This window comes from Zalophus californianus, chromosome 2 (assembly GCF_009762305.2).
Source record: "Zalophus californianus isolate mZalCal1 chromosome 2, mZalCal1.pri.v2, whole genome shotgun sequence".
Classification (NCBI taxonomy): Eukaryota; Metazoa; Chordata; class Mammalia; order Carnivora; family Otariidae; genus Zalophus; species Zalophus californianus.
In genome coordinates, this window is record NC_045596.1 from 77,243,681 (window position 1) to 77,270,877 (window position 27,197).

Below are 27,197 nucleotides of genomic sequence, written 5' to 3' on the forward strand. Positions count from 1 at the left end.
TCCTGAAACTTTTCTTCTTTCATCCAAACATCTGTTTGCTCCTCTGTTCTGGATTTATGACAGTAAATGTCCAGACCTTAAGACTGAAAGGAGAGGGGCGCCTGGGTGGCTCAGTTGTTAAGTGTCTGCCTTTGGCTCAGGTCGTGATCCCAGGGTCCTGGGATGGAGCCTCGGATGGGGCTCCCTGCTCGGCGGGAAGCCTGCTTCTCCCTCTCCCACTCCCCCTGCTTGTGTTCCCTCTCAAGCTGTGTCTCTCTCTGTCAAATAAATAAATCAAATCTTTAAAAAATAAGACTGAAAGGGGAGAAAGAGAAAAGAAAAGATCAGCAGCTTTTGGTAACAGTCATGGAACAAAAACTGAGAGGAGCAAAAGTTAACTTGAGAGTGAAGAGGACAGTATGGGAATTGAATATTTATCACCTCACTTATGTGAGTCTTTTATCTTCTGGGTGGTGCTTGGGGTCCTGTTACTGGAAATAATGACACTACTGTGAGAATCAAGCAGACTGTTCTTATTTGCTCAGAGTTTTTCCTTCTTGCTTTTCTTCCTAAGGGACTTTCTGCCTTCTCCCAACCCATTCTCCTTTCTTTTTTGGCTTCCTTGTCTCCTTTCATTTGTTTTCCCTGCCACTCTTTTTCCCTGATCCTTTCATTTTCCCCTCTCTATTGCTTCACCCCACAAGGACACAATCATTAATTAAGACCCTTAATAACTGAAGCAAAAATGTATTGTAAGGGGCGTCTGGCTGGCTCAGTTGGTGGAGCATGAGACTCCTGGTCTCAGGTTTGTAAGTTCAGGCCCCACATTGGCTGTAAAGATTACTTAAAAATGAAATATTTTTTAAAAATGTCTTTTAATAAAAGCCTTAAAAATTATAATCAGTTGTTATGACTACATAGTACAAAGCCAAAGCCACAAAGCCAGTCAACAAATATCATCCAAAGGTCACCGTTCATGTCACCCAATCCTATCTGCAAGATTTCCATTTGCAATAAAGTAATATCCTACCACTCACATGGTGGAATTTACAAGTTTTTAAGGGAAAAAATGAGAAGAATAGAAAGCATTGTATGTACGCTCTGTGTGTATGCCACTGAGCTAAAAATGTCATGCTCTGATATCGTCAGATGATCTTATTGTCATTTTGCAGGTGGGCTCTTCTAAGAAATTACTTGTCAATCCATAACAGTTGTAAATATATAAATAAAAAAATAAACACAGGCAAATAAATCTGAGGAAAAAAATAGAAGATTGCCTTAGATTTTGTGTAACTAACTAGGGAATTTTTTTTTTTTGAAGGATGTAAAGTAGGATATATTAACTGTTTCAGTGAACACATTTTGTGAAGTGCCTTCCGTTTTAGCACTTTAAGTTTATCACATTTTGTTGACTTCTGACATTCCACTTTCCTAGATTATAGGAAAGATCTGTTTATGTAGTTTGTTTTAAAAATGTGCCAATGCCTGTACATTAACAAGATTTTTAAAAATACAACTGTATAAAACAATTTATTGGTCTTTTTGGGGTATCTGCTGTAACTCCAGTGTATTACAACTGAGCCATTAATCTTGTCGCTTCATCAACATTAACTGGTTCGTTTTCATGACACTGCTGAGGAATCAGCTGTTTCTGCAAAGGTTCAAGGGAAAGGCCTTTTGAGAAACGGGCAAGTTCCTTTTGTATATCTACAAAAGCTTTATTCACTCTGTTAACTTTTTCATCATTCACAATGTTTATCTTCTTAAGATTAGTGGTAACTGGTTTTACTTTGTTTTTAGACTTAAAGTTTTTTTGGCTGGCTATATGAAATACATTCCTGGACTTCTGCCCTCTTAGTTTGTTCTTGGCCATTGTCTTCAATACCCTCGTGCAGCAACTCACGCTCCGACCGACACCATCTACACGCAGAAGATCTTCCCTAACTAGGGAATTTTTTAACTTGAAAACTAAAAAGTGAATTGTTTTCAGGGAAATTATTTATGCCCAACATTATCTTATATTTGTATAGAAGATAACCAAACATCATTATTTCAAAAATATTTTTATTTATTTGAGAGAGAGAGTGAGCACAAGAGAGAACATGAGTGGGGTGTGGGGGCACGGGGAGAAGCAGACTCTCTGCTGAGCAGGGAGCCCAACTCGGAACTCGATGCCAGGACCCTGGGATCATGATCTGAGCTGAAGGCAGACGCTTAACCAACTGAGTCACCCATGCGCCTAAACATCATTATTTCTGAGATGTTTCTGATACCTAAATGCTACAGCAAGGAAATTCCTCAGCATCCCCACTAATTTGTCACCACATGGTCTACTAGCCAACCATCTTGCAACACAGCGACAGAGAAGGAAACTGCTCTTCGCAAATGCCAGAATCATAATGTGTTGGCAATTCATGAGGGTACACTGAAATGCTCTCCGATTTTATTTTTTTGGTTGGAATTGATTTTTAAGAATTCATATAATTAGCAGGCTGGTTGAGCAAGTCAAATTATTATGGATTTGCCCGAGTTAGAAATGAAGTCACTCAGAACAAATGAAGTCATGAAACCTGTCCCTGTTGCCGAACGCTTCTTACTATTCTTTTGTTACCTCATATGTGAGAGAGCTAATGAAACAGAAGTTCTAATCATATAATCTGAGAACTCCTGAAATTTTTTCACTTCTCAATTCTTTGATAAAGAAAAGAGAATATAGCAATAAATTGGTAGCATGGGCATGCACAAAAGAGAAACAAATCTATTTTGTTGATTTTATAAACAATAGAATCAACAAGCTTGGAAAAAGATGAAAAAAATTTCTTTTCTGGTGTTCAAGTGGGAAATCTAAGCAAGAACTTTGATTCTTTAGGAAGGCATCCCATAGAATTTGGTTAGTAGGCCAGTCTTTCTTTTGGCAATCCCAGAAAAAAAACCCCAAGAGTCCTTTCCCTGAAATCTGCAAAAATAGGACCAAAAATTATATTTTGTGTTTTGTCAGTATTCCAATCTAAATGACCTGAGGGATGGTAGAGAGCATACCCAGGAGTCCGTGGTTTCCAAGTAGATTTCTTCCTAAACATCAGCCAGGGGCCTGGGAGTTTCCCTCAAAAAGGAAGACATTAATTTAAAAGCTACTTATGAAGGTAAACTCCAATATTAGAAATTAGATATCTTCATGGTGGAGTGTTTTAATGATTGGAAAAAAAAAGGAAATCAGGAGCTTTAACAAGGAAGAGTTTGAAACTAAGCTCTTGTTAGTGCTCTCCAACTGTGGCCTGAGAACAGTATGTTATGAGCATCCTACGTCACCTACTGAAGTGATCACCTAATGATTATCTGGTTATCCCAACTGAATGAGGTTCTCCTTAACTTCTTCCACCTCTTTTTACTCTGATTCTACTCCAGATAAGCAAACTTCTTACCTAAATTTTATTTTTCACCTGGACTTCCCTGGAAGTAAAATGATCTGAGTATTCCAGATTGCTTCACAAGTATCCTTTTTTAAATTTACAATAAACTTCTGGGTTTCTCATCAACTTCTAGTGAGCTTTATTTTTAGCATGAATGAGTCCCTGAGAGTCTGCCTATTCTGCAGTTGTACCAATAAAAATGAATTTCTGAATATGCTTGGTTTTAATTGATAGAGACTTCATAAAGAATAATTTGCTCTGAGAGTTTCAATCTGAAAAAAACCTGCCTAGTGTTCTCTTTCTAACCAACTCTTTAAGTGCAACATGACTGAACTAAAAACCACATCCTTCATTTAAACTGAATAACAGTTTGTGAACTCTTGTCATGTATAAAATTTATCTTTGTTTAAAGCTATGTATAAAACGTTAAGTTTATATATTAATGCTGATAATTATTGAGGCTTGATAATGGATACATTGGGAGTTCATTATAATATTCTTTCTGTAATAAAAAGTATGTTTGGGGCACCTCGGTGGCTCAGTCAGTTAAACATCTGCCTTTGGCTCAGGTCAGGATCCCAGGGTCCTAGGACTGAGCCCCACATTGGGCTCCCTGCTCAGTGGGGAGCCTGCTTCTCCCTCTGCCCCTCCCCCCCTTTTGCTCTCTCTCTCTCTCTCTCAGATAAATAAATAAAGTCTTTAAAAAAGTGTACGTTTGAAATTTCTTAATAAAAAGTACAGCAAAAAATTAAAAAATATCAGGAGATTTCAAAACCATCTTCAAAGAACGTTCTAAAATTGAGGTAATGTGATTTGTTCTCTGCCTGGATTTTCAGTGTTATTTGTCTCCACAACAAGCAAAACTTTAGCTCAAGTTACTCAGGCAATGCTATCAGGTGTCCGCCAGCTCTGCCGCTTGCTGTGGGCTGTTTCTTTGCCAGGAGGCACTATATTTGGATCTATGTGTGACGGTTGATACTTTGGCTCAAGTTGTAAGAACCAACTCATTTCTTTTCTAGGAGGGGATGATACTTGTTTGTCCCTGCTGATCATGTTGAAATATCTGTGAAATAGATAAGATTTTGATTTTCATAGGGGTATTTCTGCCCTCTTGATAAAAAACCTACTGAAAGTTCTCTTTGTACCCCAAGGCCTCTGTCCCCTTGTATATGATAGGATCTCTTGGTCAAAATTTTTATATGCTCTGTTTTTGGGTCAGAAATACTTTAGTGTTACAGAGACTAGGTTCTGAAATGACAACACGTTGATTTAACTGTTATATAAACATAAGTATATATTTAATAATATAAAATTTAAAGTATTATAAATTTAATAAATAATATAATATAAACAATATAAAATACTATTAAATATAAAAAAAGTCTATAAGAATTTTGTCAAGGAATCTGACCAGATAGATACAAAGAAAACAAGAAATGTTTTCATCTTTTTTCTCCTAAGGATTAAATCCTACATAGAAAGACTTATTGGCCTAATAAATTACATTTAACAAAATGTTCAGTTGATGTTAATTTAGGAAATGTGTCTCATTTACTTCAATGTGGTATTTGTTTTGCCCATTTTATCACAGTGCTTTTTGTTACATTAGTTTAACTGTTATGTTGAATGTGTTTGTTTAAAAATTTATCAAAATTGTCTTTTAATGTTTAATACTGCTTTGATTAAGACCACACTATTACGTTTGATTAAGGTGTATCTATATCAGGTAGCTGGGTTAAATTAAAAAATAAAATAAAATCTAGGACAAATTTGACTACTGTATTTTTCAGATTTAATTTGGATGTTTGACTTTGTATTGATGGAACAACTATATATATATGTTCTCAAATTTTCCTTTCTAGAAGAAATTCATAGAGAAAACCAAATATTCTGTGGAGATTATAACTGGATTTTTTCACATACTAAAAAATAAGTTACTATTATCAAGAGGTCTCATTCTGTAGGGACGGCTATGAAACTTAATAGAAATAATGGTTTCAGCTTAAAACATTTGAAGAAAGTATTCTTTACTATCAGGTTTAGAGATTTATCTCTTAATCCTGAAATTACCTTTATTATGATCAATCTTTTTACTTTATTGTCACTTCCCTAATATTCCTTGTCAGTTATGCAAAAACATAGAAATAGTCAAGGAAGTTTACATCTTGAATGAGAACCACATTGGGCTGAATCCGACTTGCATGAAAAGAAAATTTCAGAGTTATAAACTTCCATAATACACTCTGTAAAAGCAGCCACATTTCAGTTATGTACATGTACTCTATAGTCAAATTGTTAGGGTTCAAAGCCTGGTTCTGCCTGTATTAGTCAGCTGTACAAATGTAAGTAAGATTAACTCTGTTCTTTCATTTCCTTGTCTGAAAATAATAGTACCTATCTCCTACAGTTGCTTTATACGTAAATCAATACGTACAAAGAATTCAGAAGAATATCTAGCTAGTAATGGCTATTATTCAAAATTTCAATTTGTTCCAAAGATATTTATGTGAATATGCGAATTTCCATAACAATATATGTGTGTATAACAGTGTTATGTGTGTTAGCACGTGCTAAAAATGCTACTCCTGATTTTCACTTCATTATAAAAGTAAAATGTTTTCGGGCACCTCGGTGGCTCAGTTGGTTAAGCAACTGCCTTCGGCTCAGGTCATGATCCGGGAGTCCCGGGATCGAGTCCCACATCGGGCTCCCTGCTCAGCAGGGAGTCTGCTTCTCCCTCTGACGCTCTTCCCTCTTGTGCTCTCTGGCTCTCATTCTCTCTCTTTTTAAAAAAAAAGTAAAATGTTTTCATAGAAAGTTTGGGAAGTACAAAAAGCAAATAGAAGCATAACAAAATTATACCAAGTTTCACCATCCAGAGGCAACAATCAATAATATTTATAACTACACTTTTTCCATGAATTTTTAAATGTAAGTTTTAGTGTCCTAAATAATAATATTTAAGTGGAAATGGGTGGATTTGTTATTTATACATAGCATACTGAAGTTACTTTGTTAAAGCTTTTAAATTCTGAGAAGAAGCAGACATCAAACTTTTGGCTAAAGTATTAAAATATTAAAAATATTTTGTCATGTAAAATAATCAGATTATGAAAATATTGAAAGATTCCAGGTTCATATCTCACAGATTTAAAAAAAAAAAGGTCTATCTTACTTTCTTCATCAGTTAACCTCTATGCAACTGGCAGAAAGTGGCTTTGAGGAATTTCCCAGAATAACTTTATTCTGAAATTTAATATCAATAGGTCTCTGCATATTATACAGGTTGGCAGAATTTGATATGATGTGTAAATTGGATATTATTAGTAGAATTCAGTTAAGTTTTTGTATATGTTATTGATCCATAGTCATTCCTTCATATTATTCCTTATCCTAAAACAATTCTATGCTTTAATTAGATTTTTGATGAGTTGATTCATCATTCTTTGTATTACATCCCTTTACATTTTGGCTAGGAATGGCATACTTTACTGCATTCCACTGTGACTACACATGTGGATACCTTCCAATGAAAATATTAGTTTCATTGCTTTTCCCAGAGTGTGTAAACGGATTTTAAAAACACTTAGTGGAGGTACTGTCTTTTGGGTGGAGAGATTTTACTGTAAATAAAGCATGTTAAGATTAGATTTCCCCAAGGATCTTTCCAATCCAAAATACCACTTGTTTAAATGCCCTTATTTGTACACTAGGCTTGTTAATAATTATGTCTTCATAGCTCCACCATTGCTGGAGAGATACAAGGAAAAGCTTGAGAAATTCTAAACCCAGACAATGTGAAAGACTACCTAAAGGATCAGAAGAGATTACATCAGTAGTTTGGGACAAAACCATAAATTAAAGAAATTGATATTTAAAAAACAATTTAAAATTAATCTTGGGCTATTAAAAATTTATATTATTAATATATAATATAAAATTTGTATTATCTTGAAGTTAATCAATTAATGTGTGTGGGTTTTTTAAAAAGATTTTATTTATTTATTTGACAGAGAGAGGAAAACAGCGAGAGAGGGAACACAAGCAGGGGCAGAGGGAGAGGGAGAAGCAGGCTTCCTGCAGAGCAGGGAGCCTGATGCGGGGCTCGATCGCAGGACCCCGGGATCATGACCTGAGCTGAAGGCAGATGCTTAATGACTGAGCCACCCAGGTGCCCCGATTAATGTGGTTTTTAGAAACAAGTCTGTGTTGTTTTATTCTCGTTATAGTTGTAATAAATATTCTCTACAATTTGAAATACAGAAAATTATAAAGTAAAAAATTAAGTTTCCCAATCCTACCTCCCAAAGATAACTCTGGTTGTTTACCCTATATGCATAGACTAGGTCTAGTTTTAAGATGTATTTTGTTTGTGATTCAGAATAATCACCTTTGCTAGCTCTTTTAAAAATTGGTTAAAAGTTGACAATGAGGAAAGAAAGAACTTATTTCCAGATTTTAAGTCATGGTGGGTCATACCACACTGTAATCTAAAGGAAATGCTTCTAAAAATCCTAAAATGACTAAAAAGTCATCAATTTAAAAAAAATCACAAAAGCAAAAGTCATAATATTTTCACAAAAAGTGACTTTACTTTTAAAATTACATGTCAACAGAGTTTAGGGCATGATAGATGCTCAGTAAATAAGTGTGCATAACATTCTAATGATTTATGTGACAGTATTGATGATAAAAAGAATCACCAATAATGTATCAGTCAGGGTTTTGAAAAGGAAACAGATGGTACCCTTGGAGGTGTATAATTGACGTACAATAACCTATTAGTATCAGGTGGATAGCAAAGTGACCAATATTGAAAATGTTTTTTTTCTTTAAATTTATTTATTGTTATGTTAATCACCATACATTACATCATTAGTTTTTGATGTAGTGTTCCATGATTCATTGTTTGTGCATAACACCCAGTGCTCCATGCAGAATGTGCCCTCTTTAATACCCATCACCAGGCTAACCCATCCCCCCACCCGCCACCCCTCTAGAACCCTGTTTGTTTTTCAGAGTCCATCATCTCTCATGGTTCATCTCCCCCTCCAATTCCCCCCTTTCATTCTTCCCCTCCTGCTATCTTCTTCTTTTTTTTTTCTTAACATATATTGCATTATTTGTTTCAGAGGTACAGATCTGTGATTCAACAGTCTTCCACAATTCACGGCGCTCACCATAGCACATACCCTCCCCAATGTCTATCACCCAGCCACCCTTGAAAATGTTTTAATAAAGGAACACTGAACAGAGGTGTGGGCAGATCTTTCTAATGAGCTCTCACAGCATACATCTAGATCTTCTCTCTTTACAGTTTCCTAAGTTCATTTAGATCAAATGTATAAGTCATCCTGATCATCCTGATTGAAAGATGGCAGGTTTTTTTCATTTGTCTTTTCTTAGTTTCTTGCTTCTCAACTCTTTTTACATCAAGCCAAACTTAGGAATGGAGGAAAATGGATAAGCCTTCTTCCCAGCCTGCACTACCTCCCAGACTGAGAAGATTAATTTCTCGGCATAACCAACTAATTGGGAAGTTGTGCCCCAGGCCTATTTCTCATTTTCTTGATTTTCTTCAAATAACATTTTTCTTTGTATACCAAGCTTTTTCGATTATGTTCTGTTTCTATCTCCTCTCCAAAATCACATATTCTCTATCCTTTCTATCACCAACCAGATGCCTCAAAGAAATGACTTTGAGTAAACCATCAGACTGGCTAAACCTTGATCTTTTTTTTTCTAAGATTTTATTTATTTATTTGACAGAGAGAGACACAGCGAGAGAGGGAACACAAGCAGGGGGAGTGGGAGAGGGAGAAGCAGGCTCCCCTCTGAGTAGGGAGCCTGATGCAGGGCTTGATCCCAGGACCCTTAAAGACCGAGCCACCCAGGGGCCCCTAAACCTTGATCTTATCATGAGGAATATTCCTTCCCTTCTGAAATCTGAAACTTGGAGCTCTCTGGTACTTTTTTCAGTGCCCTTACAATCCACCCTTTTTATTCATAAATTGGCTTTTTTTTTTCTTACTAGAAACTGCCAGGGAAATGCATTGTCCCTTCAAAAATGTCTCCTCTCTCTTCAATATTAGTTATTAATACCACTCCCCAAAACCAGACTTGAAATCTTGAAGCAGTTTTAAAAAGTTTAAACTTTTTAACTTCTTCCTCGATACCCTATTTATTTACTCAATTGCATAGGCATCATGGATCTGCTCCCAGAGCGTTTCCCATCCATTTATTTCTTTCTACTCTCTCTCTCTCTCTGCTTCTTTAGTGCTTGCCCCTCTTTCCAGCATCCTCTCCATTCTGGATTTTATTTTATTTTTATTTTTGGGGGGGAGGGGCAGAGAGCAAGGGAGAGAGAGAGAGAATCTTAAGCAGGCTCCAGCCCCAGTGCAAAGCCTAACGCAAGGCTCGATCTCACGAGCCTGAGATCATGACCTAAACTGAAATCAAGAGTCCAGTGCTTTACCAACTGAGTCACCCAGGCGCCCCGCCCATTCTGGATTTTAAACATTAAATATTCATACCTCTGAGTGGTTTGTTTGCCTTTCAGGATTAGGACTTAAAAAAGTAACTTAGAGTAATGTAGGAACTTTTTAAAGACTGGCACTTTACAGTTTATTCGGTGCAACCGTAAGAACTTGTCACAGCCATGCCATCTTGTAATTAAAAGTTTGTTATTTTTGAAGTACCGCAAGAGGATAATAAAATGTTAGAGCAAACATGTATTCACTTGGATAAATACTGGGTTTAGATGGAATATTCTTAAAAACTCTTCCTTCTAAATTAATCTTTTGATCTACTTTTTTTTCTCTTGTGCACTGGTTATGATAAAGTGAAACTTTAAATATAGTTTCTTTTGTGGTGAGTTCCTTTGCTTAGCATGTAGAGTTAACAAGGCTAAGGACACTGGTCTGATTTCCTGATGAATCAGTTATCATCCTGCTTAGTCTGTAGTCACAGACTGTCCTTCAAATCATGGCCAACCATTTCATAAATGTTAGTGATGAATAAGACAGAGAAGGGGATTCAGAATGTCTTGGGAGCAATTCATTCTGAAACAAGTTAAGGCACATCCTCTACCAGAAATGGTTTAGTAATTTTGTCCTGTTTCATATACAAGTGATATACATACTCATAATAATATACAAGTATTTAATTTCCATAGTTTGTTGCAGATTGCATCTCTCTGGCTCCCAACAGTGTTAGCTGCTATAGTTTTCCATCTCCTTTCTCTGGTCTTTAAACTGGGTGGCTTATTGAATTTACCAGAAGAAGTGTGTTGAGATGAAAAGGACACGGTTTTTGGAGTCAGATCTTGTGATCTACTTCTGTCACTCATTAGTTGTGTGCTCTTGGTTAAGTTTCTTCATCTCCACATTTCTGTTTCTTCTGAAAACATACCTACTTTATATGGTGGTAAGAATTTAAAAAGATAATGTCCGTAAGTCACGAAGAACTTAGTCCACATTGAATGCTCAAGTTCTCTACTTTTCTTTGTGATATGTAAATAAATGTAATCAATTGGTTTGGCAAGTTCGTATGGCTACCATTTATTCAACATCTACTTGGTGTCAAGCATGCTGCCAGGTGCTTTATATATATTATCTCTACTCCTCACAATAACCTCAAAAAGCTATTTATAATTATTTCTTAAGGATGAGGGAACTGAGATTAGTTGTTGCTGTCTGGGATGCATGGTTCTCACCTAAGTACATTATACAGTAAATTGGGGACAGAGGGATATTTCTAGGGAAGAGGTTTTTAAGCATTGTAGTTTAATAATTACCTGGAGTTGGGGAGGGAGTGTTTTTTAAAAAGCCAGATTCCTAGGGCCCACCTGCAAGGATCCTGGGTCTGGGTAGGGTCCAGGAAAACACAATTTGAACAAGCTGCGTATGTTATTTTGATGCAGCTGTTTTTTTGGAGGACACTTGGATAAATGTATCTGCATCATACCTTAATTTCGTTTTCTCATTCTTACCCTCCTTTAAACCACGAGAGGAGGAGGACCATTTAGAGGCCGGCTAGCACCTATATGCTAAAATATGAATTTGCTAAGGAAACAACACTCCTCTTACTCTCAGCTCTTCAAGGTGCTTACCCTCTGGTGAAATCTCCTTCTACCACCTGCAATTCTTGATGTCTTCATCAACCTTGTTGGTCTAGGTTCATTTTAACTGTCTCAACAATAAACATAAAGAGGAGCAGAGATGGGACCTTTACAGGCCATTGCCCTGTGGAACTGTCACAAACTGTAATTTCTTGCAACCTCAATTTTCTTAGCTATGAATGGGGATGACCTTTGTCTTATAAAGTTATTGTAAGGATTGCCACACTGGCACTTGGTAGGTATTTGTAAATGTCACTGTTATTATTTATTTAATTTTGAGGTGAGGTGTCAAACATGATAGCACATATTAATATTAATATAAATAATATGTTAATAATATATAAACATATATTAAAGTGCTCCAAGGGCACCTGGCTGGCTCTGTTGGTGGAGTGCAGGACTCTTAATCTCGAGGTTGTGGGTTCCTGCCCCATGTGGGGTGTAGAGATTACTTAAAAAAATAAAATCTTACAAAGAAATAAAGTACTCCAAAACCAGCTTTCACAATAGGAAACTTTTCCTTCCAACATAATCTTTTGGAGAATGTGATGAATGCTACGGAGCAGCGCCATCCATTGAAAATATAGTGCTAGTTACATAGGTAATTTTAAATATCTTAGTATGCACATAAAAAAGAAAATGGATGAAATTAATTTTATATATTTTATTCAAATATAAAAATCTTATTCCAACATGCAATTGATATAAAATTATTAATGAGGTATTTTACATCAAAATTTTCATCCTAAGACTTTGAAATTCAGAGTGCTTTTTTGAACTTCTATCACACCTCAGTTTAGGTACTAAGTTTTCAATGGTGAAGTGAAATGTAGTCCTACCCAAACAGTAAAGTTGTGTTTGACACAAATGCTACCCTGCTTCAGTTTTTAAATGTCAATTAAAAGTATATAAAACAAAAAATTCAGTGCCTTAGTCAAGTAGCCATATTTCAAACGTTCAAGAGCCACACATGGCTAGTGGCTACCGTTTTGGTCGGAGCAGTATTGGACTTTGTCCTCTAGAAGGCTGTTCTATACATCAAGGGGATTCATGGACCCCATGAAGTTCATCCTTGCTTTACACGCTCCTTGGTTAAAAATTGTCCTTTTCACTTTTTATAACCCAATTCACAGTTTTAAAAAGTCAACAAGTTACTTTCCATATATTCACTGCACATTATTTAAGTTTGTTTATGAATAAATTCCCTGGGATAAATCCAGCAACTTTACAGAAACTGAAGAGTGGGCTACTGATTTGTTGGACTTAGTAATGAGGATATACTGGTTGAACGGCTTTTGGCCCTTGCTCTCTATCACTGTCTTCTGGTATGACCACAGAATTTGACTTCTAGATATTCGGGTTACCGATTTTCACCTTCCTGACAAGCAAACTTCAGGGTCTGCCCTTCTCAGGGCACGAAAAGCTCTCTCCAAAAACCAGGCAGTAGTCGCTGGACTTGCATAACTAGGGATTTATCCAAAGCCCTCTTCTATTTTTAGCCAGAACAACTGCTTGCCAATTCAAAGTTTCTGGGGAGAGAAATGCATCCATTACAAAACAGACACGAGGAGCATACCTTCGCCAGGTACTGCTCAAAAATCCCCTGACTACTGCCACCGAAACTCGGTAGCTCAATTGTTTTTCCTGCGCTGGCTTCAGCTCGCCTCAGCAAGCCCGCGCGCCTGACTCTTGCGTACCCTACTCCGCCCGCCTGGGGCGGCCCTGCCTGGCCGGGGGCGTGGCCGGGAGCGGAGGGGGGCGTGTCTCCGCCTGGGGGCGGGGTCGGGGAGTGCAAGCAGGCGGAAGTTCCCCGGGCTGTGGGGACGGCGCACGCACTCGGAATCACTTGTCAGCGCTCGTCTGAGGCAGAGGCAGCGCCTCGCCGGACTCGAGGTGAGTGACCGCCGGGCAGAGATGCGCGGCTCCTACAGCCCGAAGGGAGGAGGGGGAAAAGCAGTCTCCCTGCGCCCAGGGCGCGGAGGGAAGCCCGGCTGGGGAGCAGGAGGGGGCGCGCTTCGCGCGGGGACGGCTCCTCAGGTGCTTTCTGGAGCGGTGGAGGTGAGAGAGCCGCGTGGGAAGAGGAGCTCCCGGGAAAGGGCGGCGCGGGAGTGGGCGCAAGGCCAGAGGACGAGCACTGGAAGTTCCCGGAGCTCGGGTCGGCCGGGACGTGGCGCTCCCGGGCACCCTCGCAGCGACCCGCCGGCCAGCCAGCTGCCGGGAGTCGCCGGGCGTCGCCGGGCACCTACTTTGCCATCTGGGTACACCCACGTCCTGCAGGAACCTCTTTGGGGTGTAGGGAGCGGGACTAAACGGGAAAGGCGTGTTATTTTTTTGTTGGCTTTCGCCCTACTGAGAAGTGTTTATTTCCCCCCAGCTATTTAAAATTGTGTACCTGTTTGGGGAAACAGCCGTGCGACCAGAAATAAAGCTTGTTTAAAAAAATCTGTCATAATCTACAGATTTATTAATACTTGAGTACTTGTTGGGACTTTTGTAAGACTCCCTTCAGTGCATTTGACAATAAGTGGAAAAAGGAAGGGCGTCTGGACAGGGCAGAGCTAGGAAAGAAAATTCGTGGCTGCGTCGGGCAGGGCAGGTCTCGGCTGTGATCGCCAGATCCTATCCCAAGTCCGCCTTCCCGACCGTGGGGACGTCGGACCTGCCAGCCACGGAAATAGCCCGCTCCGGAGCCTTATTTGGCAAACAGGGCTAGGCGTGAACCTCTGCTGGAAAAATGTCTTGTCGACTGCTTTCATCATGTGCCTGTGGCTTTAGTTCTTCAGCTCTACTCCATTATCTCCCAATTTGGGGAAAGAGAGAATCTCAAGATACTGCTCATTAATTTCAGACCCTTCTTGCCACTGAGTTCTCCTTTCCCTCTTCCCACTCACCGAAGAAGCCGGGATAGAAGTGTGGGAAATACCAAGCTTCCTTCCCAAATATTAAAGCGAAGACATTGTTTTTAGACTTTCCCTAAAAGAAAATCCCAAACCGTACGGAAGGTCCAACATTTTCTTCGTGTTTGAAAGCAGAATAGGCTGCTCACTATTTCCTGCTTCCTTAGGAGGAGTTTGGGCACTAAGAACCAGATGGGGGAGACCTGGAAAAAGCCAATAATAATGCTGCCATTACTTAGGGATCAGAATGTTTTAAGGCAAACGAAGCTAGCAGAGGGAGAATACTAGAAATGAAATGACACTGGTTCTGTAGTGTGGCTGTGACCTTGCCAGTGCTAGAAATTTTAATAAGATAAATCGGGAAGGAAACTCCCAAGTAAAGGGAAGTTGTATGTACATGGCTTGATATATAAATTACATACATTTTCTTGTAGGGAACAGTGGGTCCAGAGTAAGTTGAGCCTAACTCTCACATTGTTCTCTTGATACAGGTTAAAGATTAAAAAAGGAGGGGGCAGACTGCCTCGGAAATATCTGTTGGCTTTACACGCTTCTGATTTATATCATATAATACCGACGTCAGAACAATCTTTCTTTAGTAGTTCTATGAAAATCTTTTATTACAGTGGGAAAGCAATTAAATTATGTGTGGTTCTTAATTATCTTTCTGTTATTTGTTGTTCATGTGTACCTAACAGTTTGACTTCTGGCATGGCCAGTAGGTCTTTTTAGTGCCCTATGTGTATTACATCAGTACTGAATATGTATTACCATGCCAGTGGGAAAAGCTCATCTCATTTTTGGTGCAGTACAGATTTTCACCGGTTTAATTTTTCTTTAAGGACCAGACTTGAAAGTTTTGCCTCATTTTCCCCTTATAAGAAGTTACATCTTCTGTTTGTTTTTAATGTGCCCAATGATTCACATACCTACATGTGTCAATATTAATTTGGTGTAATGGGATCAAAGTTTTGAATGGGTTAAAAAAATGGAAAAATATTTTAAGACAGGTAATAATATAAGGTGGTGATTTAGTCCAACAGCATAGATTTTCCAAGGAAGTGTGTCTTCAACAGTTTTCTTTTAAAATGTGGTTTTAAAATTATTAAATTATACATCCACTATATTTTTAATATTTTTAAAGGGGGGAAATAATATGTTTCTTTAACATTACATTTTAGAAAATATCCATTTCTCCCAATTTCTCCCACTACACATAATCAATCATACCGACCAATACAAAACTCAAAGTAAAACCATGAGAGTCATTATGAGTGCACTTACAGCAAAACAAAAAAGACAACACTGAAGTGCTGCTGCTTTTCTAAGGCTCCCGTTCCCTTTCATGCATTAAGATTCACCTTATATTCCTAACCCATTTGGTCATCTCACTCACTGTGTGGTTAATGCTCATTCTTTACTTTGCCTGATGTGGTGTGTGTATAAAACAAGAAGCAGGTTCTTACTGAAATATCACTGTGCTAGACTAGTGCCTATCATTGCCTGTCTAAAGGAAAAGTAAATATTGCTCTGTGTCGAAAATACCATGTCCCTATGAGAGGAAATACAAGTTGTAGTTGATGATTGGAGAGAATAGTTTTGTGTATTAAAAAACAACTTACTTTAAAAAAATTATGTATGTGGAATGAGAGTCTACAGATATGCAGTCCTTCCATATTGGAGAGTAGCTTAGAATTTAAGGACTCTTACCAACTGCAGGCTAAAGAATGCATGAGGTAGAGGGAAGGGGAAAATCATTTTGAATTAAACCTGAAATGAAATCTTGTTCTTTCTTCTCTGTATAGTGAAGTGTTGTAAAGTACTTTGAGTTAAAGTTTGTATGCAAGAAGCCACAAATTGTACTGTAGCAAGTTATAAAACTGATCAAGTGTCTAGAAATAGATGCTGATATGGAATTTTTAGATTATGGAAATTGGCATCAGTTTAGAAATTGTATATTAGCTCATAGATTCCTTTTCCTGAAAAGACTGCAGTCAGAACTTAATGTAGACTTATCCTCTGTATCTTCATCCCCCCGAACAAAATATTGAACATAATTTAGTTGAGTTTATATTAAATACTTTTGAATATGTGATAAGGCTTCAAATAAACATTTTGTTAACCATCTAATTTTCTTTCACAGTTTCTTTCATTTTCTGGGATTGGACTTTGAGCTATTAGAGCCATGAGCAACTACAGTGTATCCTTGGTTGGCCCAGCTCCTTGGGGTTTCCGGCTGCAAGGTGGCAAGGATTTCAACATGCCTCTGACAATCTCTAGTGTAAGCAAACTTCACAGATTTTATTACAGATGTTCATTCAATGCTTAGTCTTGGAAACCTCAGGGCTGAGTTGTTGAATTCTCTGGATAACCTGTACTTATTACAGTTGCTTATGGGATTTAATCTCAGCAAACTTAGTTATGTATAATAAAGGATGTGGAGGGGAGGGAATTTAACAAGGATAATCAATTTCAATTAAGCTTATTTTCAGTTTCCCCCATCTTATTAATAAAGAAATGGAAAGCATTTAACTAAGGGGCAGACTTCAAATCTTTGAACTGTCACTCATTTGGGGAATCTGGACCTTAGTTTCTTCATATGTAATATTAGAAAGCTGCATAATGGGATTTTCATTGTTCCTTTCAGCTCCAGAAGCTGTTAATTAAAAACTGTTGATCAATATCAAATAAAATCACTGTTTTTGGTGTTATTTCCTCAGCTCACTTTCTGGTGAAGGTGATAGTCAACAGTAAAATTGCCAAAGGCTACTTATCTTTGAAGAGGGATTGAGGGCTTGGATCTCCTAGATAGTTTATAAATAATTGAGATTTGGTTGTTTACCTCATTATGGATTTAGTTTGAATGTATTCTGTGTATACAGTTTGAGGATATATTTTCATGATGATGATTATGTTTTTTGAGGCTTGACCATGTGTCAAGCACCATTTCACTTTCTTCTTGCTATTAATTGCTTGTATAATGTTCCAGAGGGCTTTTTTTTTCATGGTCAAATAAATATGAATATCCACTCCCCTTTTACTTATATGATAGCATGTTATATATGTTGCTCTGTGTCCTTTTTTCTCAATAATTTATCATGGAAAACTTTCCCTCGAGGTTTTTTGTTTTTGTTTTTAACAACTATGTAGAATTCTCTTGTAGGGAAGTAACATTTATTTAGCCAGTCTCCTATGGAAAGGCATTTATATCATTTCCAGTATTGCTACTACAAACAGTGCTGTAGTGGATACCATATATACATAATTTTTTATGTATATGTATAAACACGTACAGTTGACTCGAACGATACAGATTTGAACTGTGCAGGTCCACTTACACAGGGATTTTTTTTCAATAAATATATATACAATTCTGTAAATGTATTTTCTCTTCCTTATGATTTTCTTTTTTCTTTTTTTTTAGATTTATTTATTTATTTTAAAGAGCGTGTGAGAGAGAACACAGGCAGGCGTGGGGAGGGGCAGAGGGAAAGGAGAGAATCTCAGGCGGAATCCCCTCTGCATGTGGAGCCTGATGCAGGGTTTGATCTCAAGACCCTGACATCATGACCTGAGCCAAAGTCAGGTTGATTTACTTAACATTTTCTTTTTTCTAGTTTACTGTATGATAAAATACGGTATATATAACATACAAAATACGTGTTAATAGACTGTTTATGTTATCGGTAAGGTTTTCAGTGAACAGTAGGCTATTAGTATAGTTAAATTTTGGGGCAGTCAAAAGAAATACATGGATTTTTGACTGTATGGGGAAGTCAGTGCCCCAACCCTCATGCTGTTCAAGAGTCAACTGTATATGTGTGTGTCTATATACATGTGTATATGGACACACACATATACAGTTTCGATAGATTGTACCAATTTACACTTCTGCGCAATGCACAAAAATTCACAATGCACCTCCCGTTCCCACCCCCCCAACAGCCTTGCCAGCAGACTTTTGGATTTTTGCCAGTTGCTTTGGGTGCATCATCTCATTTAATTCTCATGTCAACCTGTGAAACAGTGGTACTGTGCCCATTGTACAAAACTGTGCTATGAGCTCAAATGGCTGGTGTGGAAGAACTGGCTTTCAAGCATTTATGTTATGCTACTTCCCTAATGATAAATTTTATCTATAGATTGTTTCTTTAATTAGGTTTTTTTCTCTAATCAGGTATTTCGGAGGCTGTTTTAATTATACACATATATACACACACTGCTTCTTACTATATATACACACAACTTGATTTTGAAAGATTAAGTTTGTAACACATGAAAATCTCTGCTGAAATACAGCTAATCCCTGTTTACTAATGGAGTTTTCCTTGTTTCTTGGCTGTGGATTTTTTAAACAGTTAAACAGGGGGGTGGGAGAGGGAGAAGCAGGCTTCCTGCTGAGCAGGGAGCCCCATGCGGGGCTTGATCCCAGGACCCTGGGATCATGACCTGAGCCGAAGGCAGACATTTAATGACTGAGCCACCCAGGCACCCCTATTTTATTTTATTTTTAAACAGTTAGCTTTAATTTACCACCAATTTCTGTCTTGATTCCAGTTAATCAGATTTTATAAGGAAATTCATAGATATAATCCAGCCTCTAAGTTTTAAGACTTCATGGTTGGGTGAAATTTAAAATGGAAAGCATCCATGTGAAAATGTGTCTTGTGATTTATTCCTGTTTGAACAAGGCAATATTTTTCTCTTACTGAAGATCTTTTATGAAGAAAGGAATGATATTTTAGTATTGTCTTGTTTTTATGTTCTTTTAACATTATTTTTATTAAGTTTGAATATCTTACTTTATAAATGGATTACAGAAGTTATTGTTTAGTTTAAAATGCATCCATTTTTGCTGGGAAAAAAGTCCAGAAACAAATTGACACTTAATGAAACAAACTAAAACATCACTTTGTTGTTTGGTAATAAAAATGCAAATGTAATGTGTAAATTTTGTGGTATCATGCCTTTAAAAGAGTTTTCTGTGCCTTAGTTCCCTGGCAGACAGTTTGAGGCCTAGCTCCATGTTGTGATGCTGATACAACAGAACACTGTGTACATACATATGTGCCCTCCCCTGGCACAGAAGAAATGCTTTCCTTGTGTAGACAGAGTGCTAATTAAAGGATTTTGAACATACTGATTAAAAGAGACTACGGTAACAAAGCTGCTGAGTTATTTCTGTTCTCTTACAAAAGTCTCTGCCATCTCCTGTGACCTTTTTGGGCCTTGTGCAGTGGGGCATGCAATTCATTCTGGACTGGAGAGGATGGGGAGGGGAGGGGAGGAGAGAAGGGAATGTTGGCTCAACTGTGCTGCTAGGCTGGTGGCTTTCATTGTAAGTTACTTTTAACCCCTTGTGTGTTTCAGTTCAGACATGCCTAGTAACATTGCCTAATAAAGATGTGTGCCTAATAACTAATTCATATTGTTGTAGTAAGAGTAGTAATGTCATGCCTCATCTTACTTATTTCTCTAGTTATATTTATTTTGCCTTAATTATGTAAAATTATCGGGATATATTTTTGTGGTCATTAATTGTTTAATAGTGTCAAGGAGTAATTAAAACTTGACAGCATGCCTTAAAACATATAATTTAGTAATTCTTTTATATTAATGTTATGTATGAAATTCTTAGCAGGGTCTGGCACATTGTATTCTCTTAGCTCTTATTTTTTTTACAACAATATTATATTAAAAAGAAAAAATATTTTGAGACTTGAAATATCAAATACCCCATAATTGTGGGTAATGTAGGAGTTATATTTTTTTACTTAAGAGTCTACTGGAATTGAAAAAGAAAAAAAAAATCACAAGTTTGTGCTTAGCTGGGAAGCTGCATGTTTATGTTTAGAGTTCAAAAGCATCCAGTTTTTCCTCTGGTCAGGTATCGCTGTGTCGAACTCCATAGGGCTATTTACGTTCCCTTCTAACATTGGAACTCTGTGACAGCAAATGTATTTGTGATAAGTAGGCTATTGGCTGGGACTTGAACATTCTGTTTTCCTGAGATTTTGTTGTTACTAGCATGTGAATATGCTGGATATGACTTTGTGTATTAAAGCATGCAAACTGTATAATTTTTTTTTTGCAAACTGTACAGTATTTAACATTTCACACAGATTTACCCATTATCTATAGTGTACAAATTTTACATTCTTTTTTAATAGGTGGGTTTCTAAGACAAAATTGGTAATTCCTGCAAACTTTTAAAAAGATCCTTAGATTACTGTGACTATATAATCACATGTCATTGTCTTCAGTTTCCTATTCTTAAAATGGAATACTGGCTAACAGAGTTTGTAGGCTGCCTTTTTATGACCCTGTATTTATGGAATTGCCTTGAAGCCATGGAATGTGGGGATGGGTTTCATTGTAGCAGTGTGGGTTATTGGTCTTTGCCAGTATATTTTATAAGAAGAAATAGACTTTTTGCACAATTCAAGGCCATATTTTGGTAAGTTGATGTTCCTCATGATGGAATTACAGGAAGGATGATATATTTGTGAATAATATCTTTTAAGTATGGCATCCTAAAGTTGAAGTCTCTGTTGTGTGTTGTTTTCTGATTTATGATGTTAGAGTTTTTTCCTTAAAATGTTAGTATTTGAATTTCTTGAAGATGAGCTCCCAGTTCTCCATAAAACATCTACATTGTTTCTTTAGCAGATAAGAATGAGGCCAGATATTTTAATACAAATTAAATTAATATTAGTACAGATAATGATTTTGATTCTCAAGAGTTAGGAGAGGATTAGTTGTTACCAACTAGGACAAGATTTTAGTTGGATTTGAAAAGCAAAGGAAATTTACTATTTTCTGGAGTATGGAGCTTGGCTTGGGAGTGTAAGACAGAACAGAGAGAAGACAGCTGTGAAACATTTTGCCAAGAATTCATTTATTCAACAATTATAGGAATACTTCCTAGAAACCATTTAAGAAGATACAAAGTATTGGGGGGTACAGAGGTTGGGGAGAAAAGAAATAAGTATAGTACTAGACATCGTCATAAGACCTATCACACAAGACATTTGATGAAATTACAAAGATACAGATAAGTGTTTCTCAGTTTCAGTGGGCTTTTGTATTCGTGGGGTTGGCTTCCTGCAGGAGAAATTAATTGAAATGATGCTGGAAGGATGAAATTTGAACACCTCAAAATCAACATTTCTCTGTGTTGGTTTTCAGTGCAAAGTGAAGATGGAGACTTTGCTTGCCATTGCTTGACTCTGAGCAAAGCTGTGAATATAGTTGAGTGATTCTCCAGTCAGGCCAGCTGCAGAGTTTCCCTCCTAGAGGAGGATAGAAAGACTTTCAGTCCTCTCAAGCTGAAATGGGAGAACCATCCTACCTTGAATAAATGGGCCCATTGTTAATTTTAAGCTGTTGAGTGTTTTCTTTTACATTCCCTTCCAACTACTCTGTCATTATGCCAAGTTGGAAAGTTAATGATATAGTTTGTATAACTACATAATGTATATTTCACATGTATGTTCATCTTCTGCTTTTAAAATATTAATTATCTTTTTTTGTGGGGCACAGAGACCTGTTTTTTCCTAAGTGGTGATTTTCTATCATTGTGGTCACAAGGATAAAGAATCTCAAGATAATTCTGAAGATGCTTTTCTGGATTGTTATTGGTAAAGAAATGAAAAATCTTATCAGTGTGTTTTGTTGTAAATTAGTAGTTTTAGAAAAGGGGGGCTTGATTTTTCAGATTTTAATGAATGTTGGGCATTTTTGAAAGATTGGGTGAAGTAAAAATAACTATTTTATTTTTTTAGAGAGAGATAAAGAGTGTGCATGTGTTGGGGGTGGGATGTGGAAAGGGCAGGGGGAGAGAGAGAATCTTAGGCAGGCTTCATGCCCAGCCCACTATGGAGCCAGATGCTAGGCTTGATCTCACAACCCTGAGATCATGACCTGAGCCAAAATCAAGGGTTGGACACTTAACCGACTGAGCCACCCAGGTGCTCCCAGAATAACACTTTAAACCTAAGTAAAGGAGATTTTTACATAACTTGTTCACCTACTCACAAATTAGGGATAAAATCTACTTAAACTGAGAATATTGAAGACTGTGGACTTCAGTTATTTTTGAGAACTTTCAAGACAAAGAACTTTTATTTATGATAGTTGTTAGGTTGCAATGTGAATATACAGTTAACCAGTTGTCTTTGTCCAAAATATCCTCTTGGCAGCAGTTCTTATCCAGATTCCCATATACCATGAGATCAGTCATGGCCTTTTCACCCAGTTACGACTGCATGGGGGAAAGAATCTGATAGGAGTTAGTTATTCTAGAAGCAAACATTGCTCTGGACAAAAAAGGTGTTGTTTCTTTGGTGTCTTATAAGGGATAATTATGTTTCAGTTTTAGTAGGTAGTAGTAGACCTTTATTTAAATTTTGAAATACAGAAATATTGACTATATAATATGAAATGTGACAGAATAAGACCCTAGCATATGCAATACTGATATATGTATGCATTTGCAAATAAATGACATAAGGGAATGAAAAGAGAAAAAAATTAGTTTAAGCAATTAAGGAGTAGTGACCATGGTGACCATTACCTTAGCTATTCCAGGGGCAGAGCCACTCTATAGATCTGTTGGGAATGCAGCTTTGGTGTTTAAATTGCGAAGTGGGAAAATCACTTTTCTAGCATAGATACTCTGTTTTTATTAAGGTTTTTTTGTTTTTGTTTTTTGTACTAAAATATTTATGAAAAAACAGCAGACAGAATTGAATGAGTAAAGTTAGGTTTGGAAGAATTTTTTATAACACTGTGAAATCATGTTCACTTCCCTATCTTTCCCCACCTTCTTTCTTTTGTTTTACATGAGTGGAGTTATCTACCCTTCTGTAAATAACTAATTTCTTTTACAACTCATGTTGTTGCCGATTTTGTGTAATGATTACTGGAACAAAGTCCATCAACCTCTTTGGCATTTAGTACTCCTAGCAGGACTAGGTAGTTATAACACATGACCCTGATAGGCCTACATAGGGGGAGTGTAAAATGGACTGGGAAAGTTAACAGGAGGGAATGGAAAAGAGCACATTAGATGGAAGGAGAAAAGAGGCAATTTTAAAAAGGCCTCAGTGAGAGCACTTACATACTGGGTCACATTTGGTACTCAGTCTTTTTAACCTTTCACCTTACCTGCTTTTAAAGTTTGGTTAATTTATGCTGCTTTTTAGGTAATACATTCATATGGTTTGAAATTCCAAAGGTATAATAGCATATAAAGGAGAGTCTCCTGTTGTCCTGCCATTCATTTCTTCTTCCTGGAAGCAACCAGTTAGCAGTTTCTTGTGTATAGTTTCAGAGATAATCTATACGGATATATGCATATACGTATATATTCTTATCAATCCCCTTTTCAACACAAACAGCATCCTTAAAAACTATACTTTTTTTTGGCATTTTGTTTTCTTCACTTAACCCCAAATCAGTAAATACATCTCCATTCTTTTTGTATAGGTGCATTGTTTGGATTTATCATAATTTATTCAACTGGTTTTACTGACACTGCAGTGTAATTTTTGGATTTATGTATATGGCATACATATGAACATATCTGTCAGATAAATTCCTAGAAATGGAATTGCCGAGTCAAAGGGTTATATACATTTATAATTTTGATTGATATTGCCAGCTATCTCTATTGCGACACTCCTACCCACAGTATAAGAATGCTGGTTTCCTCATACCGGCGCTAGCACACATTTCAACAGACTTTGGTCTTTTCTAATCAGTTGGGCCTATTTCCACTTTTGCACTTTTCTCCTTTTTTTTAAAAATTTTTATTTATTTATTTGACAGAGAGAGACACAGCAAGAGAGGGGACACAAGCAGGGGGAACGGGAGAGGGAGAAGCAGGCCTCCCGCGGACCAGGGAGCCCGATGTGGGGCTTGATCCCTGAATCATGACCTGAGTCAAAGGCAGATGCTTAACGACTGAGCCACCCAGACACCCCCACTTTTCTCCTTTTTATAGGACTTAATCACAAGTAGTCCACTGAGGATTTTCTGTTTTTAAGTGGTTCATTGTTTCCCATTTTGCATAGGAACATATGAAATAAAAATGTCCTGCTCTTCTATAAATGATACCATTAATTTCTAGGGATGATGTTCTTTGAATTTTTTCATTCAGAGTTTTGATTAATAGTTACTTCTGTAATTTATTTCCTGATTCTTTTTTTTTAAAGTTTATTTCCTATTTTTAAGCCGATTTCCTCTCAATGTTAACATATTACTTCCAATTACATGTGAAAGATTTTGTTTGTCTTTTGTTGAACGGTTTTTGGCATATTGCCCTGTCATAGACTTTCTGAAAAATTTAAGCAAATCACATTTAATAGAATCAAGGTTGTAACTTTCAGAGTTTCTCCTGGAGCCTGATATATTGTGGGATTTCACATCCTCTCTAACTCACTTTAAATGATGTGACAGGGAGACTGACCATTATGAACTGTTCAGTATGGCCCTGGGACATAGTAAAATTCACCCCTAGGAAACTCATTGTGTTTTCATTATCAACCTTTATTAACCAGTGGAGCTTAACTGAAGTGTTTGGTGTTCCATAACATAGTGAATCAGGCATCATGAAGGCATACTAACACGTGACATAATGTATTTCTTCATTTTACCCAGGTTTGAGCAGCAGAGTGTGTGTGGTGGTAACCTTGGTGACAAAAAGAGTAAGGATGCCAGGGATGTTTGTGTTTTATGTGGTTAAAGGGGAAATGTGGAATTTCCCTTTAGTGTGTTGCTGTAAAAATTTTTTTTAAAAGATTTTATTTATTTATTAGAGAGCAAGAGAGAGCATAGTGGGGAGTAGAGGGTGAAGCAGGCTCCCCGCGAGCAGGGAGCCTGATGCGGGGCTCAATCCCAGGACCCTGGAATCATGATCTGAGCCGGAGGCAGGCACCCAACAGACTGAGCCACACAGGCGCCCCTCAAATTTTTAAATATGATGAGAAGAGGGGCGCCTAGCTGGTGCAGTTGGTGGAGCATGCGACTCTTGATCTGAGGGTTGTGGGTTTGAGCCCCATGTTGAGTATAGAGATTACATAAAAATAAAATCTTTTTTTTAAAGATTTTATTTATTTAGCGATGCCTTTTTTTTTTTTAAAGATTTTATTTATTTGTCAGAGAGAGAGAGTGAGCATGAGCATGGGGGAGGGCAGAGGGAGAAGCAGACTCCTTGCTAAGCAGGGAACCAGATGTGGGGCTCAATCTCAGGACCCTGGGATCATGATGTGAGCTGAAGGCAGACAAGTAACTGACTGAGCCACCCAGGTGCCCCACTTAAAAATAAAATCTTAAAAAAATATATGATGAGAAGAGTTTGGAACTCGCTAAGAATTTACACCATTTGTTATTTGAATTCTATGATTTGTTAAACTTTTTTTTTTCAGGATCCAAAAATTGATTTAACAATGGCTGTTGTTCTTCATAGTTGTCTTGCGTAAATTTTGATTTACTAAAATTTTATTTTAATGACATTAACAATTGGATGCCATTTACTATTCATTCTATCAAGGATTTAAGTGTTATGATTTGGTTCTGTTGAGGATCCAATAATTATCCTAGTATTTCACAAATGATTTCTGAGATTTTAACTTTTATAGATGGTAAAATTAAAAAATTTAGTAGGGTTGTATAATGCTAGCCAGAGGAGGTTGTGGATATGTTCTGAAAGTATTTTTCTTCTTGAGAAAAGGTAGTGGAGGACAAATATCCTATAGAAAACAAATGCTTTGTCCCTTAACTAGGAACCTTTAAAGATGTTCTGGAGGAAGAAGTTTATACATATAGATACAAGTATTATTACACATGTAGTTTTCATGATTTTGGACATTCTCTTGGAGTATCTCTATGCTACTAACTTCTAAATATTCTACAAATAGTTCTCATCTTTTTATAGTAGGCATTTTTGTTTATATGTACCTCTATTCTGGAAGATTCTAGTTATTGGTATCCAATTCTCAGAGTGATACTTTGATATTTTAGTAGACACAGGTGTTTCCGAACTTTGTCAATGGCCTATTCCCCCCCACCACTTTTTTTTAAGATTTTGTTTACTTGTTTGACAGGGAGAGCACAAGCAAGGGGGTCGGCAGGCAGAAGGAGAGGGACAGGCAGACTCCTGGCCTAGCAGGGACCCTGATGTGGGGCTCGATCCCAGGACCCTGGGATCATGATCTGAGCAGAAGGCAAATGCTGGCAGACTGAGCCACCCAGGTGCCCCAATGGCTTCATCCTCTTGTAGTTTGGTTCTTTCTATTCAGGCTGGCGGTTTGCCCAGGCAGGAATTCTAAAATCCTGCATTTAACATATTACTGCCCTATTTAAGAACTGTTAAGGGCTTCCTGTTATCTCTTGAATTATTGCTTGACTCCTGTGCCTGGCATTCAGGCTGCATATAAATGGACCCACTTAATACAATTGAGTTTATGTTACAAAGTGCCCATTTTGAACGGTAAAGTCCTTGGTTTCCTAAGTTTTCGGGCTTACTACCTTAGTTTCTTCTTACCTTTAATCCTGTACCCATCCTTCAAGGCACATTCATATCCCAAGTGTTCTTTCAAATTTTTGACTACACCAACTTGCTTGGGTCTCCTTTCTTTCCTATATTAAATAATAATAATAATAGTAACATAAATACCCTAACATTTATTGAGCCCTTGTTATTGTCTAGACCCTGCTCCAAATGTTTTGCACATGTTCCATTATTTAATTTTCATTAACAGTCCTCTGAGAAAGTATGATTTTTAAAAG

At 37.3% G+C, this 27,197-nt stretch overlaps 2 protein-coding genes across 15 annotated transcripts in view; one reads left to right on the top strand and one right to left on the bottom strand.

The window, feature by feature from the left end:
* Positions 1–1,549: 1,549 nt before the first annotated feature.
* LOC113925721 (ribosomal biogenesis factor-like) lies at positions 1,550–1,912 on the bottom strand. The gene has a single exon (XM_027600312.1). The coding sequence runs from the start codon at positions 1,850–1,852 to the stop codon at positions 1,550–1,552; it is 303 nt and encodes a 100-aa protein (XP_027456113.1). The 5' UTR covers positions 1,853–1,912.
* An 11,377-nt stretch (positions 1,913–13,289) lies between these two features.
* Positions 13,290–27,197, top strand: part of PDLIM5 (PDZ and LIM domain 5) — a 205,708-nt gene continuing 191,800 nt past the window's right edge. For 13 of the 14 annotated variants that reach the window (XM_027597517.2, XM_027597527.2, XM_027597519.2 and 10 more), the window contains exons 1-2: positions 13,290–13,401; positions 16,549–16,686. In XM_027597517.2, coding sequence (XP_027453318.2) covers positions 16,591–16,686 — 96 coding nt within the window. In that variant the 5' untranslated portion in view covers positions 13,290–13,401; positions 16,549–16,590. Of the gene's footprint in view, positions 13,402–16,548; positions 16,687–19,673; positions 19,744–27,197 lie in introns of those variants that run through there. The other variant, XM_027597520.2, reaches the window with a different exon arrangement.

Excerpts from the sequence above, each read along its gene's own strand:
- LOC113925721 (XM_027600312.1), bottom strand. The coding sequence starts at position 1,852 with ATGGCCAAGAACAAACTAAGAGGGCAGAAGTCCAGGAATGTATTTCAT.